General features: G+C 43.2%; 1 protein-coding gene across 5 annotated transcripts in view; it reads left to right on the plus strand.

Annotated features, from left to right (window-relative positions):
- The window catches only part of FAXC (failed axon connections homolog, metaxin like GST domain containing), a 73,802-nt gene extending 52,545 nt beyond the window's left edge, over positions 1-21,257 (plus strand). For all 5 annotated transcript variants that reach the window (XM_068551424.1, XM_068551422.1, XM_068551420.1 and 2 more), the window contains 2 exons: positions 9,249-9,365; positions 19,851-21,257. In XM_068551424.1, the coding sequence (XP_068407525.1) occupies positions 9,249-9,365; positions 19,851-20,140 (407 nt within the window). In that variant the 3' untranslated portion in view covers positions 20,141-21,257. The remainder of the gene's footprint in view (positions 1-9,248; positions 9,366-19,850) is intronic.
- The last annotated feature ends 908 nt before the right edge of the window (positions 21,258-22,165 follow it).

Below are 22,165 nucleotides of genomic sequence, written 5' to 3' on the forward strand. Positions count from 1 at the left end.
CATTGGGGAGAGAGTTATGTGGGACATTCTTAACCATCTAATGGCCGGGATACATGAACAATAATGTTCAGTAGGGGAGTAATAAGGCCTCCCACAGAGTAGGAGCTAAAGACTCAGTCTTATACTCGGAAAGAAGCATCACACAGAATTCTATGTGCTATCCAGCATACTCATGGGTACATCATTTGAGAAGGTATCAGATTCCCAATTTTTTTTTTTTTTGGCCATTCTCAGACCAGGGCCCGGCAGTGAAAGCGCTGAGTCCTAACCACTGGACCACCAGGGAATTCCCCAGATTCGCATTTTTAAAGATGAGGTCAATAGCAGTTTGATTTCCTCCAAAAGGATCTATGCCTATTGTGTGAATCTGAGTAAGGTCCACCACTCTGGGCAGGTGCTAAACAGTTCTGGTGGTTAAAGGTTTGCACCAGTTTTTGGTGATTGCTCAGATGTTTGAAAATGGTTGAAGATCCTGGATTCCAGCTAAGGTGAAGCCTGGGGTCCATAAAATGATGACAGATCCTCCAGAAATGTGGAGTCTGCTTGCAGGGCCCTGATGGCCAGACACAAAACTTGCCGTTAGAATCTGCTACTATTCAACTTTCTTAAAAGAAGGATAAGTTCCTTATAAAAGGATTTGAATATAAATTTCAGCATGACATTGAATTCAGTCTGATGTGTTGTTTCATTAACTAAACCATATTTGGAGGCTACCAGATAGTCTTTATTGAATAAAGAGACAGAACAGCTGGTTCCTCTGATTGCCCAAATACAGAATAGCCAGGACAGAGATGAAATGAAGGGGAAAGCCTCTCTTGGGATGTAGTTTGAGTTGGGTGCTCTATATTCTTAACCCTCAGAAGGTGTACTTGGGAAAGTGAAACAGGGGAGACCCATAGAACTTTTATACCCCTCAAATCTCACTGTTTCAGTTGAATGTCTGGTCAGACTCAAAAGCAGCAATATTTCAGCAACTTCAAGAAGAGAGAGAAATAAGAAGGCCGATCATCAGTGGGTCAGTAATGCTGCGTCATCGTTAGAGATGTTAGCTATGGTTCTTGAAGACTTCCAGAAGCTGCTGTTTAATGTTATTAAATTATAATACTAAGTGAGTCTGAGCAGGCATTTGCCTCCTCCTGAGAAATATTTTCCTAAACCGGATTTCCTGTGTGTGAAATTTTTCCACAACTGGTACAAATCCTTTATCCAAATTTCCTGAAGTTACAGTATATGTGCATGAATGCTTTGAGCGCATGGAGTTCAGAAGGTGCTCAGAAACATTAATAGGAGGACTGAAGTACAGAAGAGCAAGTGCAATCCCATCCTTATAGTGGGGAATGTATGTTCATCCTTGTCTCATCCATAGGGAGTTTTAAGAGCTGGGACATCAACAAAGAGAAGATTGGGAGGAAGAGGCGAGATGATTGGTATTGGTGGTCATTGGGGAAGGGGTCAAGATAGTTCATACTCTCTGGAAAAAAATTTCTTGTACGTTCTTCTAGAGAATTTTGTAGAAGATTGGAGGAGTATCTAGTTGCCTTCCAGAATGAAATCTGAGGAGGGATTAAATTTAGGGGCTTCTTCTGGTATCCCCCCACCCACCTTTATTTTTTCCCAGAGTGTGAGCCAGTTGGTGCAACTAGTAAATGTCAGAAAGTTGTCAAAGTTAATGGTTTTAATTCTGATATTTACTCATAAGGACCATTAATGACCTCATATATAAGATAGCACCACCCCCCTCATAGTTGAAAGAATCACATATTCAGTGATTTTAGAGTATGCTGGGAATATGAACAAGAGCTCTTTAAAGGAAGTGGCCTGTCATATGACTTCTGACAAAGAGAGGTCTGACCAAGAGTGTAAGAGAGACTAGAACATAGATTTCCTTCAGCTTTGCCCTCTGGGAGTCACATGCAGGAAAAAGAGCTTCAAGGATGTGTTCTTTGAAGGTTGGCTGGTAAGATTACTGTGACCTGTGCTATCCTTGGGGAAAGTACTCAAAGTCTTTGTCTCTCAATTGTTCTTAAAGTCCCAGTTAATTAAATGTTGAGAGAGGGACAATTAGAAATAGGAATAATATCAACATTGTCTTCACTGGAATTATCTGTTTATAAATCCCATCAGTGCTCAAGTATAGGGAACACTACGTAGGTGAAACACGTAATTACTCTTAATTCTTAGATTAATAGAAAAATGAGTGCTTGAAAGTCTTTTGACTATTAATCTTTGATTTCTCTCTAGAACGATATTCTCCCCACAGCCAGTCTTTTCTCTTCTGCCACTTATAGCATTTGGAAATTTAGCTAAATGGCAGGAATGGAGCTGATAGTGGCCAGTAAAAGCTGGGAGCAGAATTAGTAAGGGAATAAGTGGATATAATTCAGAGGTTCATTTCTATAGCTACTTCCAGTGCTCTGAAACAAACATTCTACCCACTATCGCATAGTGATATATGTGAACACAAGTCATCGGTTTTTACTTAGAAGTATGTTAGTGGAGACTTACTTTCCTAGGGTGTTGTGCAAAATAAATATGGCCGTAAATTCTTTGTGTGATCCAGAGGAAAGAACTGGGATCAGTGGTAGATGTACCAAGGGGACGTATTTTGTCTCAATGTAAGGAACTATCTAACCAGAGAATTGCCTGCCTTGCCCAGGAAATGAGGGAGAAGTCCCTAGAGGGGCTGCCGTTGGGGACTCTGGTAGGGAAATGGGAGAAGGGATTTCTACACTGCGTGGGAGGTTAGACTGTTCCGCCCACAGCTGTAGTACTTGCTCTATTATTGTCGATGAGTGTAAAATAATTCCTTATGTTAGAATAGCACCTTCTAGTTTGCAAAATGCTTTCACATTATTACATTTTTTCAATCCTTATAATAGTTCTCTAATCTAAGAAAAGACAGATCAAACATACTTACGGCTATCAACACCTTAATTGATGATTTCTACTATGATAGGTACCAGAGGGACAGAAAAGTAAAACAGAGGGTTACCTGCCCTCAAGGAGATTAAAAACTACTTGAGGAGATGGACACACACATAAATAAGACTGTGAGATGACGTGTGAATTACCTAATGAGTGAGCTAGACCAGTGGCTCTTAAAGTGTCGTCCCTCGACCAGCAGCATCAGCATTACCTGAGATCTTGTTAGAAAGGCAGATTCTTGGGTGCCACTCCATACCTACTGAATCAGAAACTCCTGGCCTGGGGATGCGTGGGGGATAAATCAGTATTTTTAAAAAGCCCTCTAGGTGACGATGATGCGTGCTCGAGTTTAAGACCACCGATCTACTCTAGTCTAGACCAGTGCTTCTCAAACTTCAGCGTGCATAAGAATCATCTGGAACAGCACTATTCAAAGTGTGGTCTAAGAACTGCAGGCTCTCCAGGGAATTTTTATGCCTCTAAAGTTTAAGAAACACTGACCTGGAAGCTTGTTGAGACACAGATTCTCTCCCAGTCTCACCCCCAGTCATTCTGATTCAGTAGATGGGACCTGAGCATTTGTGGTGCTGATGCTGGCATCAGGCTATCCTTTGAGCAGCCCTGCTCTAAGCAGTTGTCCCTCTGGGGTTTGGCAGGGGAGTGGGCAATGAGAGGTGCTAGTGGACTGGACAGTGCAGGTAGCCTTCCTGGAGTGGAGGAGGGAGAACTTGATCTGAGTCATAAGGGAAGGGTTGGGTTAGACAAGTGGAGGTTGTTTGAGACAGGAAGGATGGGATGAAGGATGGTGATGGGATGAGCTCCCGGCGTATTTGACTGAAGTAGAGCATTCACATGAGGTAGACCTTGACTTGTCCTGCCAGGGCCTGGAGAGACCTATCTTCTGGCAGCTCTCATGCACCCTCCCCAGGGAAGAGGCTGAGAGGCAGGCAGCAGGCAAACAGCCTAGACCAGGAGTGCTTCCTCATTTGCGCTGTTTTGTGGTCCCTCCCTCTGGTGGGACTTTTAAGATCCGTGTTGCTCTCTATTTGTCCTCTCCTCATCCCTCGGTTTCCTTGCTCACTAAGCCATCTTGCTTCAACTCTGCAGCTTCCTTGTTCTCTCAGTTTGGTCTGAATCTTCAGGATTGGATTCCGGCCACTCTTCTCAGCCTCCGTGTTGATTTAGTTCTCCCTGGACAACTGTGTGGCTTTGCCCTCCATATGTGCCCTCCCCTCACTCAGCTATCGCCTCAGTCAGTTCTAACGGGGTGGGGGCAGGTAATGGGGTGAGGGACCTAGCTGACCTGTGCAGTCTTCTTCCACATGTTCTCATCTTTGTTGCATCCTGCTGTCTCCTGGTCAGCCCTGTGTTGCTGCCTGTGACAGAGGTGGAAGGCCATGTGGGAAGCGCCAGAGGTCAGGCTTGGAGGTCAAAATAAGCAGCCTTGAGTTCATGGGGCCACTTAAGGTCTTGACCCATGATCTATGATAAAGTCCGATCACAGCGAGCTCAAGTCTGGCGTACAAAGGGCAGATATCCTTCAGGGCCCTAGAACATTCTTGTTATTCATGACTTAGTGCTCCCCACTCAATTTTTGGTCATCCTTGGGTGCTTCAGTGGTTCCTCCATCTACAACATGATCTTCCTCACAGAGAAGAGCTGCTCAAACCACCCAGGAGAGGTAGGATCCGATTCTAGAAACACCCAGGACCAGCTATCATTCTCCAGCCCTCAGTGGAGCCAACCCCTGCCCCCCTGCCATGGGCTCTCCTCAGGTCCATGTGGCCCCTCCCTCTGGCTGCTTGGTTGCCATCCTTGCATTTCCTCACTGGTCTCTGCTCCCTGGTGGCTGCTTGAAGACCCAGCCAGAGAGGTCTGTGAAATCAGCCTGGCCACCTGAAGCCACCCTGCCACTGCTGGGATGTGGGCTCACCCTCACAGTCAGGAGGGCCGAGCATCCTCAGAAAGGCTTCTGTGGTTTTGGAACCTGGCCTCTGGTGGACCATCCCTTAGGGAGTCCCATGTACCCTGGGTCCCTCACCTCCCAGTGTTTCTGATATTTTCAGTCTTTATTTGCTCTCACCAATGGTTCATGGTCCACACACCAAATCTGGGCGCTGGCAGGGTGTTACAGGTGCTCAGATATCCCTCAGCTCCTTCTGTCCATCTCTACAGAAACTGGTGGGGTGGTTTACCTACTGACAATGAAACTTGAGTTGCCTCGTCACCCAAGCCTGCTCCTTCAGTGCCCTTCAGAAGTGCCCCTAGTGTTTTGTTTTTGCGAACACCCTCCACTAATGAAAAATGGGCTCACTTGGTGAAGCCTGGGGGTGCTGCAGACTTGAGACTTTGGCTTGTCCTCTTCATCTCTAAGCAGAGTCTAATCTAAATTCAGTCTCCCTCTTAAAAATACTTCCTGCCAAGCTCAAAAGGCCAAATCTGGAACAATTTGAACAGCAAAAGGAATAATGAGAGTACTGGATTATAGGCCATAGAATAAAATAAATATCGACAAGTGCACACTTAAATAAAGGAATACGTCAGTAAATGGGGGATGAAGGGAACAGTAGTATTTGGATCAATACATGTAGAAGGATTGAGAGAAATTGAAAATCCTGATTAGGCAAACACCACAGTAATAATTGTTTCAGATGACATCTACTGAGGGATGCTAAAATTAGTGGGCCAAAGTTTGAGGAGAAACAGGATATTTATACAGTCTCAAAGTTTCTCTCCCAAGGCTATTAATTGCAAAAGGAAAAATAGTAACATTACAGTGAAGAAACCTTATAGACACCGCCTTCACCGCACGGTCAAGGTTAACATCCCCAGTGATATGGACATATGTACATTGTGGATCCCCCGATATTATGCCCCGAGAAGGGTTATTAGGGTTCTCCAGAGAAACAAGCCAATAGGAGATCTAGATATAGATATCTAGATCTATCCATGTCTATTTCTCTTATATAATAAAGTTATATTGACTCATACAACTATGGAGGCTGACAAGTCCCAAGATCTGCAGGGTGGGTTGGCAGGGTGGAGACCTGGGAGGGCTGATGGTGTCGTTCCAGTATGAACTGGCTCAAGACCAAGGAAGAGTCAATGTTTCCATTTAAGTCTGAAGGCAGGAAAAAGTCCATGTCCCAGCTCAGAGGCAGTCAGGCAGGAGGAATTCTCTCTTATTCCAGGGAGAGTCAGCCCTACTGTCGAATAAGGCCTTCATCTAATTGGAGGAGGCCCACCCACGTTAGGGAGAGCATTCTGCTTTACTCACTCTACCACTTAAATGTTAATCTCATCCAAAACACCCTCATAGAAACACCCAGAAGAATGTTTTTTTTTTAAATTAATTAATTAATTAATTTATTTATTTATGGCTGTGTTGGGTCTTCGTTTCTGTGCGAGGGCTTTCTCTGGTTGCGGCAAGTGGGGGCCACTCTTCACCGCGGGTGCGCGGGCCTCTCATTATCGCGGCCTCTCTTGTTGCGGAGCACAGGCTCCAGATGCACAGGCTCAGCAACTGTGGCTCACGGGCCTAGTCGCTCCGCGGCATGTGGGATCTTCCCAGACCAGGGCTCGAACCCGTGTCCCCTGCATTGGCAGGCAGATTCTCAACCACTGTGCCACCAGGGAAGCCCAGAATAATGTTTGACCACGTAACTTAGCACCCGTAGTCCAGTCAGGTTGACACATAAAATAACCATCACAGAAGGGTTCATAAAAATGCATGACTACTCTAATTATTAACCACCTTAGACAAACCCAAGTTGATGAAAATTTTACAAAATAACTGACCAGTATTCTTTAATAAAAGTGTCAAGGCTATGAAAGACAAGGCAAGACTGAGGAGATTGGAGGAGACTAAGGCAACCTGATAACTAAATGCGGTGTGGGATCCTAGCTGGGATCTTGGAACAGAAAAGGATACTAGTTGAAAAACTAATAAAATTTGAATGAAGCCTATAGTGCAGTTAATTGTTTTATATTGATGTTAATTCTTTAGTTTTGGTAAACATACTGTGTTATGGTAAACATACTGATGTTAATCTTAGCAGAAGCTGGTTGAAGGGTATACAGAAACTCTGCTATTTTTGCAACTTTTCTATAAGTCTAAAATTAATTAACTAAAAAATTTAACTAAAAAAGCTTAAAAAAAAGTTTCCTGCCATTGGGTACTCTGAGGATTTCTTAGTAACAGAGGGTATTTTTATATTCTTTACATTTATAACTGTCTTGTGTGTATATATACATATAATTGTGTATCTACTGTGAATGCTAAATTCTATCTTTTTTTTTTTTTTTTGGCAAGTTCCTTTAAAAACCCTTAAACTTTTGTTCTTTTTTTCCTTCTATATTCTGTGTTCCCTCCTGACTAAAGCATCCTTTTGTAAATGTTCTCAGCTCAACCCTCTTGCTGTTCCATGGAGGGTCTTTATCTCTGAGGTGGTGCTCCTCATGGCATATTGTACAGAGCAGAGAACATCAGGCTGGGAGTCAGGAGACCCGGGTGCCAGCATTTCTAGTCTGGTTCTGTCACTAACTCAGTATCCTTCCAGTTTTAACATTCTGAGCCAAATGGCAAATTTGGGCTGAACGCTATATGCATTAGTTGATGTATGGATTCAAATGATTATATTTAGTATTTTTTCCCTTTTATCAAGGTCTGAAGTGCTCTATTTTTAGATTTCCTAAGTTTTTATAAACCCATGTACATTTTTTCCTCTTGCCCCCCAAAGTCTTTGGAGTCTACAACAGAATTCACAATTTACTCTGGCATTTCCCTTAGACTCTTTCCTTTTAGCCATTTAAGGAAATCAACATTTTGGGGGGCCAGGAAGCCAGTGTAGCTCTCCTTTAACCTGTTTTCTCCTCTCTGAAACTGGGTCATATGTGTAAAAGTGAGATTTGAAAAAGGGCTGTCTGAACTGAAAACTTCTATTGCCCTGAGACGGCTTTGAAAGGAGGCTTCTGGTGGAAAGATGGATAGAATCCACCAGATGGAGAGAAGTGGGGGGCACATATGGGTTTTGGGGGGCAGGGAAAGGGGTGGGTACAGCATGAGCAGAGGTGTGGCAGTGGGAAGCATGAAGCATGCTGGGGAGCGGGGCTGTTCTGGGTCTGCTAGGGTAAAGGAGGATGAGGGATAAAGCTGGAATGTGGGCGGGAACAGAGTGCGATGAGCCTTGGATTCCAGGTTGAGTTTGGCCTGTATTTCATAGCCCATTTCATAAACCATCGAAGGTCTTTGAGAAAGGGAGTGCCACAGTGAAAAGAGTGTCTTAGAGATTTAAGTATGGGTGGGATATGGAATGGACTGGAGAAACAGAGGGTCTCTCCTCATGAGTGCTGGTGTTTGATGAGTTAACCAGATACGGCGCTAAGTGCTTTACATGTGTTAATGTCATTTAATCCTCACAGTAGCCCTAAGAAATACCCTTAATATCATCCCCATTTTCCAGATGGGAAAACTGAAGCTTTGCGAGGTTAGTTAATGACCAGGCTTTCTGTAGTGAATAACAGTGGTGGCAGGATGTGAAGTAGGATGGATCCGTTTCCACTTGGGCTGCCTCTTTATCCTGCAACACAGTGGCCTGGAGACAACCTGGGGCAATTGTAGTAGGTAAGATGTGATAAGTCCAGGTGACAAGGCCTGAACTAGGTCAGCCGTGGTGGAAAAGGAGAGATGGGAGCGGCAATGTGAGACATCCCTGTATGGGAGCCTGATCCCAGGGCTGGGTCTGCAATTTTAAAGCTTCTCTTTATGTTTGTTTCCTGTTGGTGCTCAGTGGTGAGAACTTTGCCAAGACCATGGAGACCTCATGGAAAGCCTTGCCTCCAAACTTCCTAAGTAGCTTAGGCTTCTTGTTTTTCCCGAGGAAATGAATTAATTTAATAAAGTAAGTGCTGAGGCTGGGTGAGCTTGGCTGGGGTTACTAGAGATGGTTTAAGCAAACTTCCAGGTGTTCTCAAGCACCTCAAACTTTAATGGCTAGAGTTGGAGACAAGGAGGTGCCTCTGGAGGTCTGGGGGTGATCGGTTCTTCCTTTTTTCCATGAACCCCCTCTCTCATCCACTTATCTTGATATGTTTCCAGTTACTTCCCTGCTTTGCTGTTGTGTGGGTTGATATATCACAGAATTGTTTAATTTGCTTTACTTTTGTTTCTAGTTTTAAGTCAAAGGGGGTACATGCATTTGGTTTTGCAAAGCTTTTGATGCACACTTAAACGGGCGTATAATGGGCGCATGCTGAATGCTGTTGTGACGTAGTGGGACGGTGAGGGCCGGCCCAGTGACCTCTCTCTGCTCTCTCTGCTGCAGGTGATAAGAAGTACATCATGGGGCCCAAGCTTTCCACTCTTGACGCCACCGTCTTTGGACACTTGGCACAGGCAATGTGGACCTTACCAGGGACGAGACCTGAGCGGCTGATAAAAGGCAAGCTCTGCGAAGCTCTTCAGGTTTGGGGAGTTGCTGGGGGGTGGACGGTGGGAGCAGTACAATGGAGAATTCTAGGCCAATGCCCCTGAGCTTGGCTGTGCTTTATGGAGGTGCCAGGCCGTGGTGTCTGGGGCCAGGGTCAGTTTCCTGTGCTCAGGATATGTAGAGGCTAAGGAGAGACCCGGCTTCTCACCTGCCATCTTGCTCAGACCATGTTCTTAGCAAAGCTGACACAAATCCTGCTGTGTTCTACACCAGGGCTTTTCTTCCAGCTCCTTACGTAGTGGACTTAATACTTGTCGCTGAAACAGGGCTTGCATTCCCCCTAGTGCCCTTGTTTTGTAGGTCTCCCTTACTTTCCTTTGGACTGTGGTGGCTCACCAGTTTCTGGTTTACCCAGCACTGCGGCAGCCGTGGTCGGGTGGGGCTGATGAGCTCACTGCCCATCTCACATGCTCCTTTTGAGTCTGAACTGGTCTCAGATATTTCACACGTGGGTATAGGTACATATGATTCTGCGTCATTTGAGTTCAAAGCACTCCCTTCTCCTATTCCAGCGGGGTGTCTGTAGATCATACGCTGAGAGTAGTAGAGCTGGAAAGTTCAAGATAGTGGGAAAATGGGGAAAGTGTCAACAAATGCTTTGTAAGTCTAGTGCTATGTGAGGTGTTATTATTGATATTATTATACATGCATTTTGACCAAAGAAATGGTATCTTTGTTGTGTGATCTTGATGTAAGGCCCATGAGAATTACAATTCCAAACTGGAGGGGTCGAAGTGGGATGAGTGGGACCAGAGCTAGAGGATGCACATATGTGTGGGGTAGGGATGGGGGTGGTTGCCAGGAGTAAAATTGGCAGTGGGGCAGGGGAAGTCAGCTCAACCTGGGTTGATGTCAAGGGACCAAATCTTCATGTGTGTATATGTGTGTGTGTGTGTGTGTGTGTGTGTGTGTGTGTGCGTGCGTGTGCATTGGAGTGGGGTGGTGGGATATACATGGCAGCTGGGGCCTCTGGGAGAGGCTTCCTCTGCCTTGATGAATGGGAACCATTTTGAGTCGTCTCTGGTTTTAAACAGTACCTAAGCAAGTGCCCGGGGCCTGGGAATGTGGGCATCAAGGTTCCATATTTCGATTTGGGGAAGGGTATTGACAAGAGTTAATCAGGATTTTTATACCCCAGCTGAGAGACTGGAGGTGTACATGAGATCACCAGTGAATAACATATAGAGTACTCTTAATTAATGTTGGATGGATGGATGGAACCAAGCAAGGCAGAATCATACAAAGAAACTGAGGCAGGTGAGCAGTCATGTGTGGTAGTCATGGGTGGGTGGGTGGGGAGGTTGGTGAAGGCTGTAGCTGTGTGTGTGTGTGTGTGTGTGTGTGTGTGTGTGTGTGTGTACTCATGTGCATGCCCAGAGATTCAGACCAGGCTAAAGGCAGCAGGAGTAACTCTCCAGATTGGTAGGGATGGGGCTCTAGATACATTACCAGACTTGGTTGGAATGGATCAGGCATTGACTGAAGGTCTTTTAGAACGATAGCTAGGCGGGGATAGGGATAGTATGGATTTATATTTAATTTCCTGAGTGATCAACATGGAGGTGTTCCTTGTCTTGTGATATGTTGGAAGTTATCTAAATTGAATATGTTATCATATTGGTGATGTTTGTAGCACTTAAAGTAGTTTCCCTTTATTTTAATCAGATTTTCCATGGTGGTCTAAAAGATAGTGATTCCTTTTCGTTCACCTAGGGCTGTGTTTTGTATTTACTCTTGCTTCCTGTTTCTTCGTACTCCCTCCTTCCCTACCACACCACCTTTACACACCTATGCGTACACACACACTCACATCTACTCATATGTTTCTATACCCACATGCCCTGTACACACTCACGTGTACACATACATTTACACTTCTACCCAAGCACATACACACACACACCCTATGCATACACACTCACACACACACCCTATGTGCACACACTCACACACACACTACAGTTGGCAAACAACACAGGTTTGAACTGCGTGGGTCACTTATACGTGGTTATTTTTCAGTAGTAATGACTACAGTATCACACAGTCCATGTTGGTTGAATCCACGAATGCGGAGGAACCTTGGATACAGGGGACAGACTATAAGTTCTATGCGAATTAACCCCCATGTTGTTCAAGGGTCAAGTGTATTGAGGCCATCTGTTATTTTGTCAGAAGGATTTAGGTATCCAGTATCAGTAGAAATCTCAGATTGTGTAGAATCCCTTCTCGAAGAAATGAAGCATCTTTTGTGAATTTATTTATGACTTGGCCCTTTCCTCTATTACTTCCTGGAGGGACTTGAGGCATTTAGTGTTCTTTTTAAAGAAATGATCAGTGTTTTGGAGAATTGATTTTGAGTCCCATGCGGAGACGCACACATTTGGGGGAATCTGATGCTGTCACCTGCAGGGCACTTTGGCACGTAGATGCAGATCCTTAAAATAAGCCGGTAGCTTCCAGCTCTCCGTGGGGATTGGAGGAGCACGAATCATTCAAGTCCACAGCAAGCCTCTAAAGCTCACTTCAGTCATTATTCTATGCCCGTTTCTAACCTTTTGATCGGAGCTGCTAATGCGGGCAGACTACTAATTTGATCTCAACTTCTTTCTCTGCCTTTGCTCTTTTTGTGGTGGAGACCTTCAAAGGAGAAGTAGAAACAAACAACCAAGAGTCTGGATAATTTAGAACTGGCTCACATCCAGGAGTGGAAGTGGCTTGGATCTGGCAGTTTTCTGCCTTAGCTTTGGAACAGCCAAGCCACTATTGTCCTTGCCATCTGTGTGAGTGTGTGTGTATCAAAATTAGCTTTTTGGTCCTAGATATTATTTAAAATAATCTAGCCACACAGGCTACTCCGGGAAACATCCAGAATCATGAGAACTTTTCCTTAATTTAGGTGAGTAGGAGGACAGACTTTGAATATTCAGCAATTCTTAAAATATGCATAATATGTTTGTGTATGATATGAAATGTCATTTCCTTACTAGAGAAAATTTAGAAAAGATAGAAAAGTTAAAAAAAAATAAAATTAACTTGTGACCCCATCACCCGCAGAGAAATTCTGTTAATATTGTGGTATGTTTCCTTATCTTTTATCAAGTACATGTATATATGTATGTTTAAAAATTGGGATCGCCGGCCGGGGCGGGGGACGGAGGGGCGGCGCGTGCCGCGGGGGCGCGGCTGGCACGGTCGCGGGGAGGCGGCGCCGGGCATGGGCCGGGGACGCGACGGCCCCACGGCGGGGGCAGCGAGCGGCGGGGGCGGAGGCGGCCGCTAGCGCCCTGCCCGGCGCCGCCTCCCTCGGCGCGCTCGCCCCGCGGACCGGCAGGCGGCGGACCGGCAGGCGGAGGGCCGCGGCCCCAGGTTGTCCCCCGGAGAGAAGGCCCACCAGGCGGGGGCATCAGGCGCGCCCTTCCTTCTGCGTGGTCGAGCTTGGGCGTCACCGACTGGGGGCGTTTCCCGAGAACGCCGGGGATCCCCTAGGCCAGGTAGCCGGAGGTCCCGGCAGACTGACCCTCGTGCGCCTGGCGGCCGAGGCTGCTGTGAAAGGCCCTGCCTCTGCTGTGAAGTAACAGTTTGTGGCCAGACAAGTCCAGAACCAAGACGTTGCCATCACAGGTAAATAGAAGGGGTCACAAGTACACCTCTGAAGAAGGATCACCTGAATAGTCAGAGTTAGGAAAGCAAAGGCAGAATGAATTGTCTCAAAGCTTATGAAGCTTCACATGAAAGACTGGAAATGATGATACAAAGAATTTTTAGAAGCATTTTCAGGCAGTGTTCCTTCTTGCACAAGTTGACATCTATGAGGCTGCCGGCATGAAGAGTATTTTCCCTTCTGTCTAGGATTATGAATAAATTTGATAAATTCTAAAAAAAAAAAAAAAAAAAAAAAATTGGGATCATTATGTTGATATAGTTAAAACCTCCAGTTTTTTAAAAAAATTAATTAATTTATATTTGGCTGCGTTGGGTCTTCGTTGCTGCGCGTGGGCTTTCTCTAGTTGTGGCGAGCTGGGGCTGCTCCCCGTTGCGGTGCGCAGGCTTCTCACTGCGGAGGCTTGTCTTGTTGCGGAGCACGGGCTCTAGGTGTGTGGGCTTCAGTAGTTGTGGCACGCGGGCTCTAGAGCGCAGGCTCGGTAGTTGTGGCACACAGCCTTAGTTGTTTCGCAGCAAGTGGGATCTTCCCAGACCAGGGCTCGAACCCATGTCCCCTGCATTGGCAGGCGGATTCTTAACCACTGTGCCACCAGGGAAGTCCGTAACCTGCAGTTTTTAATTAACTATGTATTATGGCCATTTCCCTTGTCATTAAATATTCTTCAAAACAGTGTATTTAGTAGTTGCATAATATCCTATCCCATGGCTACATTGTAATTTATGTGATTAATCTTTTTCTGGACTTGTGGGTTGTTTCAAATAATTTTTACTAACATTCTATATTAACCACTGTGCCACCAGGGAAGTCACGAATCTCAGTTTTATTATCAGCAAGTTTTTTTTATTAAAGTATAATTGACATACAGTATTATATTAATTTCAGGTGTACCACATTCAATGTCTGTGTCCATTTTGAAATGATCACCACAATAAGTCTAGTTACTGTCATCATACAAAGTTAATACAGTATTATTGACTATATTTCCCCATGGTGTACATTACATCCCCATGACCTATTCTCTTTATAACTGCAAGTTTGTACCTCTCAACCTCCGCCATTCATGTCCCCACCCTCTGACCTCCCCTCTCCTCTGACAACCACCAGTCTGTTCTCTGTATCTGTGAGTCTGGTTTTGTTTTGCTTTTTTTGTTTGTTTTTAATTAAAAATTTTATTTTTAGTAGCAAGGATACTTTACTTTTTTAGTTAATTTTTTTTATTGGCGTATAGTTGATTTACAATGCTGTGTTAGTTTCTGCTGTACAGCAAAGTGAGTCAGTTATACATACACTGCTTGTTTGTTTTTTAGATTCCACATATAAGTGAAATCTTAACGATATTTGTCTTTCTCTGTCTAACTTATTTCACCTAGCATAATACCCTCAAGTTACATCCATGTTGTCACAAATGGCAAGATTTCATTTTTTATGGCTGTGTAATATTCCATACTATGTATGTTTATGTGTGTGTGTATCTTCTTTATCCATTCATCTATCAATGGACACTTTGGTTGCTTCCATATCCTGGCTATTATGTTGCAGTGAACATAGGGCTGCATGTATCTTTTTGAATTAGTGTTACTGTCTTCTTTAGTAAATACCCAGGAGTGGAATTGCTGGACCATATGGTAATTTTATTTTTAGTTTTTTGAGTAACCTCCATACTGTTTCCCATAGTGGCTGCACCAATTTACAATCCCACCAGCAGTGCACGAGGGTTCCCTTTTCTCCACATCCTCACCAACACTTGTTATTTCTTGTCGTTTTTAGCAACCCTCTTAATGTGGAGTCACATTTGATATTTTGATCAGAGTATCCTTATTAGAGAATTGCATGTGGATTTGGCACTCTTTAAAATAGACATGGAGAATTGAAGAGCCTAGAAAAGTGAAAGTAAAGCACAAAAGGGAACGGGTTCTGCCACATAGCTGCTTGCCCTGGAGAGCCGTATCAAACCCAAAGAACCTAACACTGTTTTTCTGAATTTGTAAGGAACACAACCTTCTGTGTTTTAAGAAAAACAAACACTGTTCAGCAGCTCTTTTACCAACAGTTATTTATTGTACGTGGATTATATTTTTTCTTGGCTTATTATTTGATAGATTAAAAGGTGGAAAAAATGCTGGATATCTTTGAAAAACATACACATATATGCCCACCCCATACTCTTACTGTTCTCCATTCAAAGTGTTTAGGAAGAGGTTGTGGGAGAATTCGGGTCTCAGGGAAGGGCTGGCTCAAATGATCTTTGCTGGTCTTTGTATCCTGAGATCTGTGAATTAGTTTCAGGGAGACTGGGGAAGGGGGTTGTCCTCATTACCGCATTCAAGTTTGCTAAGAACTTTTTTTTTTAATATTTAAAAAAAAATTTATTTACTTATTTATTTTTGGCTTCGTTGGGTCTTCATTGCTGCGCGTGGACTTTCTCTAGTTGTGGCGAGCGGGGGCTACTCTTCGTTGCAGAGCACGGGCGCTAGGTTGGTGGGCTTCTGTAGTTGTGGCACACGGGGTCAGTAGTTGTGGCTCGCGGGCTCTAGAGCACAGGCTCAGTAGTTGTGGCGCACGGGCTTAGTTGCTCCGCAACATGTGGGATCTTCCCGGACCAGAGCTCGAACCTGGGTCCCCTGCATTGGCAGGCGGATTCTTAACCACTGCGCCACCAGGGAAGCCCTGCTAAGAACTTTTCTGAAAAGGAAATGTTCAGCGCCCTTGCTGCCTGTGTGACACAGCGTTATAGGGAGCAACCAAGGACACAGCCAGCACCTACCACAGGCGTGGAGCCAGGAGGTGCCGAGTAAATACCTGGAAACCAAAAGAGTGTGTGTGAGCGCCAGCCCTAGGTTTTCCGGATATTGGCTGGTTAAGAACCCGGGGCTGGCAGTGGTGCTGGGAGGAATTGGAGAAATATAGGAAAATAAAAGGAGTCACTTTTTTCAAAGAGCCGTGGGGAATATTTCCATTTGAGAAACTCCAAGAGAAAAGCTCTTTATTCTGTCTGGGAGTGTCCTTGGGGTAGAGGGCCATTTGGCTTTCTGATAAATATCCTCTCAAGTTGTCTGAGAATATCAGTAATCACTCATTAGTCATTTTACTAATTTATTTTATTGGATTTTTAAATTAAAAAGGTAATACATATTGTCACAATAAGTTGAATTAAACAGGTGTATTTTAAAAGATTTATTACCTTCCCCTCACCCATGTCCAGTGTCACTCCCATAGAAAACTAATATTAAGGATTTGGAGTGAACCCTTCTGTGTCTTTTTTTTTCATATACAAATTTACATACATGTATATAGCTGTTTTGGTTTGTTTTTATTGTTTTAAAACTAAACAGTGGAATTGCATTATACACATTACTTTATAACTTGTTTTTTTCACTTAATAGAATATTATGTCTTTTTAACAGTTGCCCAATATTCTATAGAATTGATACACCAGAATTTATTCAATCAATCCCTACTGATGGACATTCAGGTGTTTCCATCTTTCTTTTCTTTCTCTTTTTTTTATTGACATAATACTGCATTCGACATCCATGTTCATCTATCTTTACATACTGATGATTTTATTTTAGTAGAATAGAGTACTAAAAGTGGAGTCCTGAGCCAACAGGTAACTGAATTTAAAATTTCAATAGATCACATCAGATTACTTTCCTAAAAAGCTTATAGCAATTTATACTTCCACTAGCCATGTAGTATAATGCCTGACCCTCCACACTGGATGGTATTAGACTTTTTTACCAGTCTGATAGGTGACATTATCTGATTGTTGAGCACACTTTGAAAAAAACCCTGCAGTTTTAAAAAAATTATTTCACAAAGTTTACATCTTCAGTATAGACATTTATGTTAACATGGGCATCTCTCTCTCACACACACACACACACACACACACACACACATTACACACAGGCTGTTTCTACTGCCGACTTTTTTCATTCTTTTTGGCTGGTAGCACATTGAGTGGGTCAGCTGGTGGAGAATCTAGGAACAAGCAAGGATTGGCAAAACCAGATAAACGGAGAACTCAACTGTAAATTTTCACTCTTTGTTTCACTCTTTTTATCAGGGGCAGGATATGAGGATGGGCATGTGAGCTCGCAGCCCTTGCTTATCAAAAAGCACACCCTTTCTTCACTGTGTGATAGAGGGATCTCTTCTTCATGACAACCCATTATCTTTGAGTGACAACACCTGTCTCCTCAAAATTCTTGAGACTCCAGAAAGAATTACAGAAAAATATTCTGTAACAGGTAGTGGGAAGCTATTAATTCCCAGGCCAGGCTGTCAGCTCATCAGGAGAGAGGCAGAGTCCAGTCATGGTGAAGGGAATGGAGTCTGGAGACTGCTTGTGTCTGAATCCTGGCTCGGCCACTATATAGCTACGTGACCTTAGGCAAGTTAATTAACCTCTCTGTTGCTTCAGTTTTCCTATTACAGATGGAGATATTAATAGTTCCTGCCTCATAGGATTGTTGCCAGGACTAGAGATGGAAGTAATATAATTCAACAATAAATAAAGCACTTCAAGTAGTGCCTGATACACAGTAAGGCCTATATACATGTGTGCTATTATTAATTTTTATTATTGCAGACTGAAGGGGTTCTAATGTCACACAGTCATGAAGGGGGCAGCTCTCCTGGAAGAAAGGTAAAGAAACAGGCTGTAGAGAGAATGGCTACAGAAGAAGTAGAGACAGTCATATATTGTGTAGATCCCATGGACATTGTGACTAGATTCTTACTTTCTGGGAATGGACTTGATTGAAGCAAACAGGGTTGTCCCCAGGGCCTGCTGTGAAGTGACCACAATTCATCTTTGATATTCCCTGCCCCCAATGGCCCCTTGCTGCTGCTTCTGCGTCTTTATCTAATTCTTGGTTACCAGCAATACCTGGTGAGGCGTTTCGTAACTGCTTCCCTGAGGGAGAAAATAAGGGAAAATTTTGCGTGCATCTGCCCAAAAACGAGCAATGATGTTGGCTTCTTAGCTTCCGAGCGTGTACAGAAAGTCTTCGAGTTGGGGGCAATCAGAATGGACTCATATAAGTGTGAGTTGAACTATTTTGATCTGAGAAGACTGAAAATGGTGACCTGGAACCAATACAAATCCACTGGTTTACAGGATCCATGAAGCAGGGGGATTTGCCTTATTATGTTTTGTAGCGGATGTATTTAAGCAGAACAGCAATCAAGTTCTGAAAAATTTTAGTGGGAAAATGCTTATAATGTTACAGGAAGTGACAGGTAATGATAATAATGACAATAAATAAATAGAAAAAAATACTGAAAGAAATCACACCAAAATGTTAATTGTGATTACCTTGGATTGGTGAGATTATAGGTGCTTTTGTTTTCTTCTTTATGTATATATATATGTATTATGTGTATTTATACCATTTCTATATACAGACTTCTAATTTTCCAAAATGAGCATATATTATTTTCTTTGATAGAAAATAAAATAGAGTAGTTACAGGCTATAACCAGTAGAGCTGTTAATATAGAAACAGCCTAAATGGCTATAATAGGGGATTGGAAAAAACAAAATGAAACTATGGTACATCTGTATAATGAAGTACTATGCAATTATCAAGGTGGTCTTGGGGTGAAATTAAAAGGTTTACATTACATGTTGCTAAGTGAAGAAAGTAGCATAGGAAACAGAATATATAGTAAATGCTGTATAGCAAATGTAAATATATGTAAATGTATATATAAATATGTAAATTTCAGGAAGAGTTTAAATGAAAATGTTATTATGGCAAATGGGATTATTGGTAATTCTTTTATTTTTTGCTTATCTGTATTTTCTAATTTCCTGCAATAAAACATGGGTTACCTATACAATAAGTGAATGTTTATATAACTTTTAAAAAATAAACATCCAAAGAATATTCTTAGGGCAATAAAGTCCTATAAGAGACAGTGACAAATTATATACTTATGAGGAGTGTTGCCATCTGGTGGATCAAAAGCAAAAACTCACCCTCTTTCTACCTTTTTCATTTGGAATTAGGAAATGAAAGCCATATACCGTGCCGTATTTCAGATGAATGCCTGGACAATTTTAGCAACTTAACAAAAATGTTCCTTTGATTCACAGGAAAAAGAAGTAGACCAATGACCAAGCCCAGCAAACCCAATAGTGGGTGCAGTGTTGAATTTTATTTAAAAAATAAAAAAATCTCTGTTTTACTAAATATGTTTGCAGGCGTGCTCATCCATAAAGACAATTCTGAGTTACCTATTTTTTGGATGATTCAGGGCAAAATTTCCATCCTAACCTAATTTTTTTCAACTAGTTGGCATACTGACCAGCCCGTAATGACACTACAAATATTTGTGGAATGAAGGATCACTTCTGGCTGACTTAATCCAACTAACAGTTGGTGTGTTTTCATGGACTATAAATTAATTTAGATATGAACCAGTCGAAGCGCTAGTTCTCTTGATATGCAAACATAAAATAATAAAATACTTCACAAAGCCAAATGATGGTAGTTTAGCTGCCATTTTGGATAAGCTACCCCCTCACTTCTCACCACCATCGGACTCACCCCGAAATTTCATTCAGCCCATTCACTGAATTTAACTTTTCCCACTCACCTTTCTCCTTCTGTGTATAAAAATCTAAACATTTTGACAGTGCCTCTGTGGAAAAACATGGTTAATGCCTACTCTACCCCATCCTTCTAGTTTCCCAGAAAGCCAAGCGGCTGGTAGATTGTTGCCTTTGAGAACTAACCCTCGCTTTCCTCACCACCCTGCAGGTGAGCTGATCAATCTTGCCATGTACTGTGAGAGGATAAGGAGGAAATTCTGGCCTGAGTGGCACCATGATGATGACAACACCGTCTATGAGTCCGAGGAGAGCTGTGAAGACAGCAAAACGCATACGCCCCTGCTGGACTTCAGCTCTTACTCAAGGACAGAGACCTTTGAAGATGAGGGAGCAGAGAACAGTTTTTCCAGAACCCCAGACACGGATTTCACTGGGCACTCGCTCTTTGATTCTGATGTGGACTTGGATGACTACACAGACCATGAACAGTGCAAGTGACGTTCAGCCCCGCCGACCCTCCTCTGTTGGAGCTGCCATTCCCTGGGGTCAGTCCAGTTTCCCGGGTAGAAATCCGCGCTGGGAGGAGATCTTCGTGCTTGACACAGTTCTCACAAGCTAACTGGACTAGAGCAGCCTTATTTCTTTTTTGTACAAACAAGACACAGAACCATTCCGATGGCTCCATTTAAAAAAAAACAGGCAAAAAAGAAAGTCAGCATGGTTCCTGAAATCCACTTTTGTTTTCATTAGAAAACTAAGATTGTGTGGTAGAGCAGGTGCAAGAGCAGGTTGTCCACAGATGGTGTGTACAGCGATCCCCTGCAACCCGAGGGCTTAGGTGCAAGATGGATTCTTGAACATCCTTCATGCAGCAGGGTTCAAAGTCAGGAGAGATGTCATGAGAAGGAATGTAGGAGATAAATGTTCTATGGTGGCTGCTTGTATTTCCTGTGTGTATATTGTATGTTGAGATATAAGTCAAATAAAATCCATAGATATTCAGTGAACACCTACTATGTGCAAAGCACTGTGCTAGGTGCTAGCCAGTATGAGTTTTATCCTAAGCCCTGCCAGTGGCTAGCTGTGTGATTCTGGGCAAGTCCCTTAACTCTTGTGTGCCTCATTTCCCTCACCTGTAAAGTGGGGGTAACAATAGTCCCCGCCTACCTACCTCACAGGGGTGTTGTGAGGATTCATGTGGTAACATACGGCGCTTTAAACCTCTCGGAAGAGGTGTGACATAAACACATTTTATTCTTTAATGTGCTTCGTGTGTGTGGAGATTGGAGGGCAAAGGAATTCCACATCCAGGCAACAGCGGCCACAGTCAGTCGCCCAAGCGGAACCAATGGAACACACACCAAGGCACAGTTAGGACTCTGTCATCATCCTCTTTGTGATCTTGCTTGAATCGAAATCTTTTGTTCAAAGAACCTTGGAAATGTTTCTACAGATCATCAACAGCTACAAACAGTCTTCAACTCTACTGTACATTTGCAGAGAAGCCTTTCTTTCGTTGCCTGAACGCACACTGGAACGTTGTCCTTTGTTGATTCTGGAGTGTTAAGTTGCCTACGTTTGGTTTACTTGGGGGGAATAAAGCTCAGGAATAGGATGGATTTAATAGTGGTGAAGGGGAAAGGATTTGATTGATTTTTGTAAGCAGAAGCTCGCCAACTTGTAATGTCTTTTTTGAAAACAAACCTTGCAAGATGTATTGGAAAGATGAAGTAGGAAGAGGATCGTTGTAACTGGTAGCAGAGCACTTTGTGCAGTGTAGACCCTATGCAGTTTTATTAACACAACTTTTCTGGTGTTCTCAGCCATTGTCCGGTGAGGGGAAGGCAACGCTGAGGAAAGTCTTAATGTTTCTTAAGGATTTTTCCTCCTCTCCCCGTCCTCTCTCTCCCTCTCCCTCTCCATAGAGCCCCTGAACTCTTGGGGTTACTGTGTTGACTGAGGCACTCCATCTCTGAAGACATAGTTTTGGTTGACTTAGAACATTTTCTAGTGAAACATAGGTTGAAGATCCTAGGGTGATGGCTGTGGATTTGGGCTTCTGACCACAACTGACTGGGGAAGGGTTATTCCTTATGGGGTTAAAGAGGAACTTCTTAAAAGACAGCGTCTTCTGGTAAGTTCACGTACTTTATTTGAAAAAGACTCTCTTTGAATATGGTTTTGACAAAATAGTCCTAAAATGCTGTGGATTCACAAAGAAGTAAAGGGGGAGAGTTTTTGAGGCTATTTACCATTTAAGCAACAGGGTAGGGCGTATGTAACTGGGAAGAAATGCTGAAATACCCTAAGCTAGACATTTCTGTTGCACAGAAAACTCAGTTGTTAATATCTTATTAAAGCCCTTCATCTTTTGAGAGGACTATTGGATGACTAAGAAGAATGTGTTGGAGGATGTATGAATGGATAAGCCTGTTTTATTTCCAGCATCATTTGGACTGTCCGCCTCTCCTCTCTCTAGCTTAGTGAGTTCCAAGGCCAGCTGGTGGTAGTTCTGTGTGACAG

This window comes from Eschrichtius robustus, chromosome 9 (assembly GCF_028021215.1).
Source record: "Eschrichtius robustus isolate mEscRob2 chromosome 9, mEscRob2.pri, whole genome shotgun sequence".
NCBI lineage: Eukaryota > Metazoa > Chordata > Mammalia > Artiodactyla > Eschrichtiidae > Eschrichtius > Eschrichtius robustus.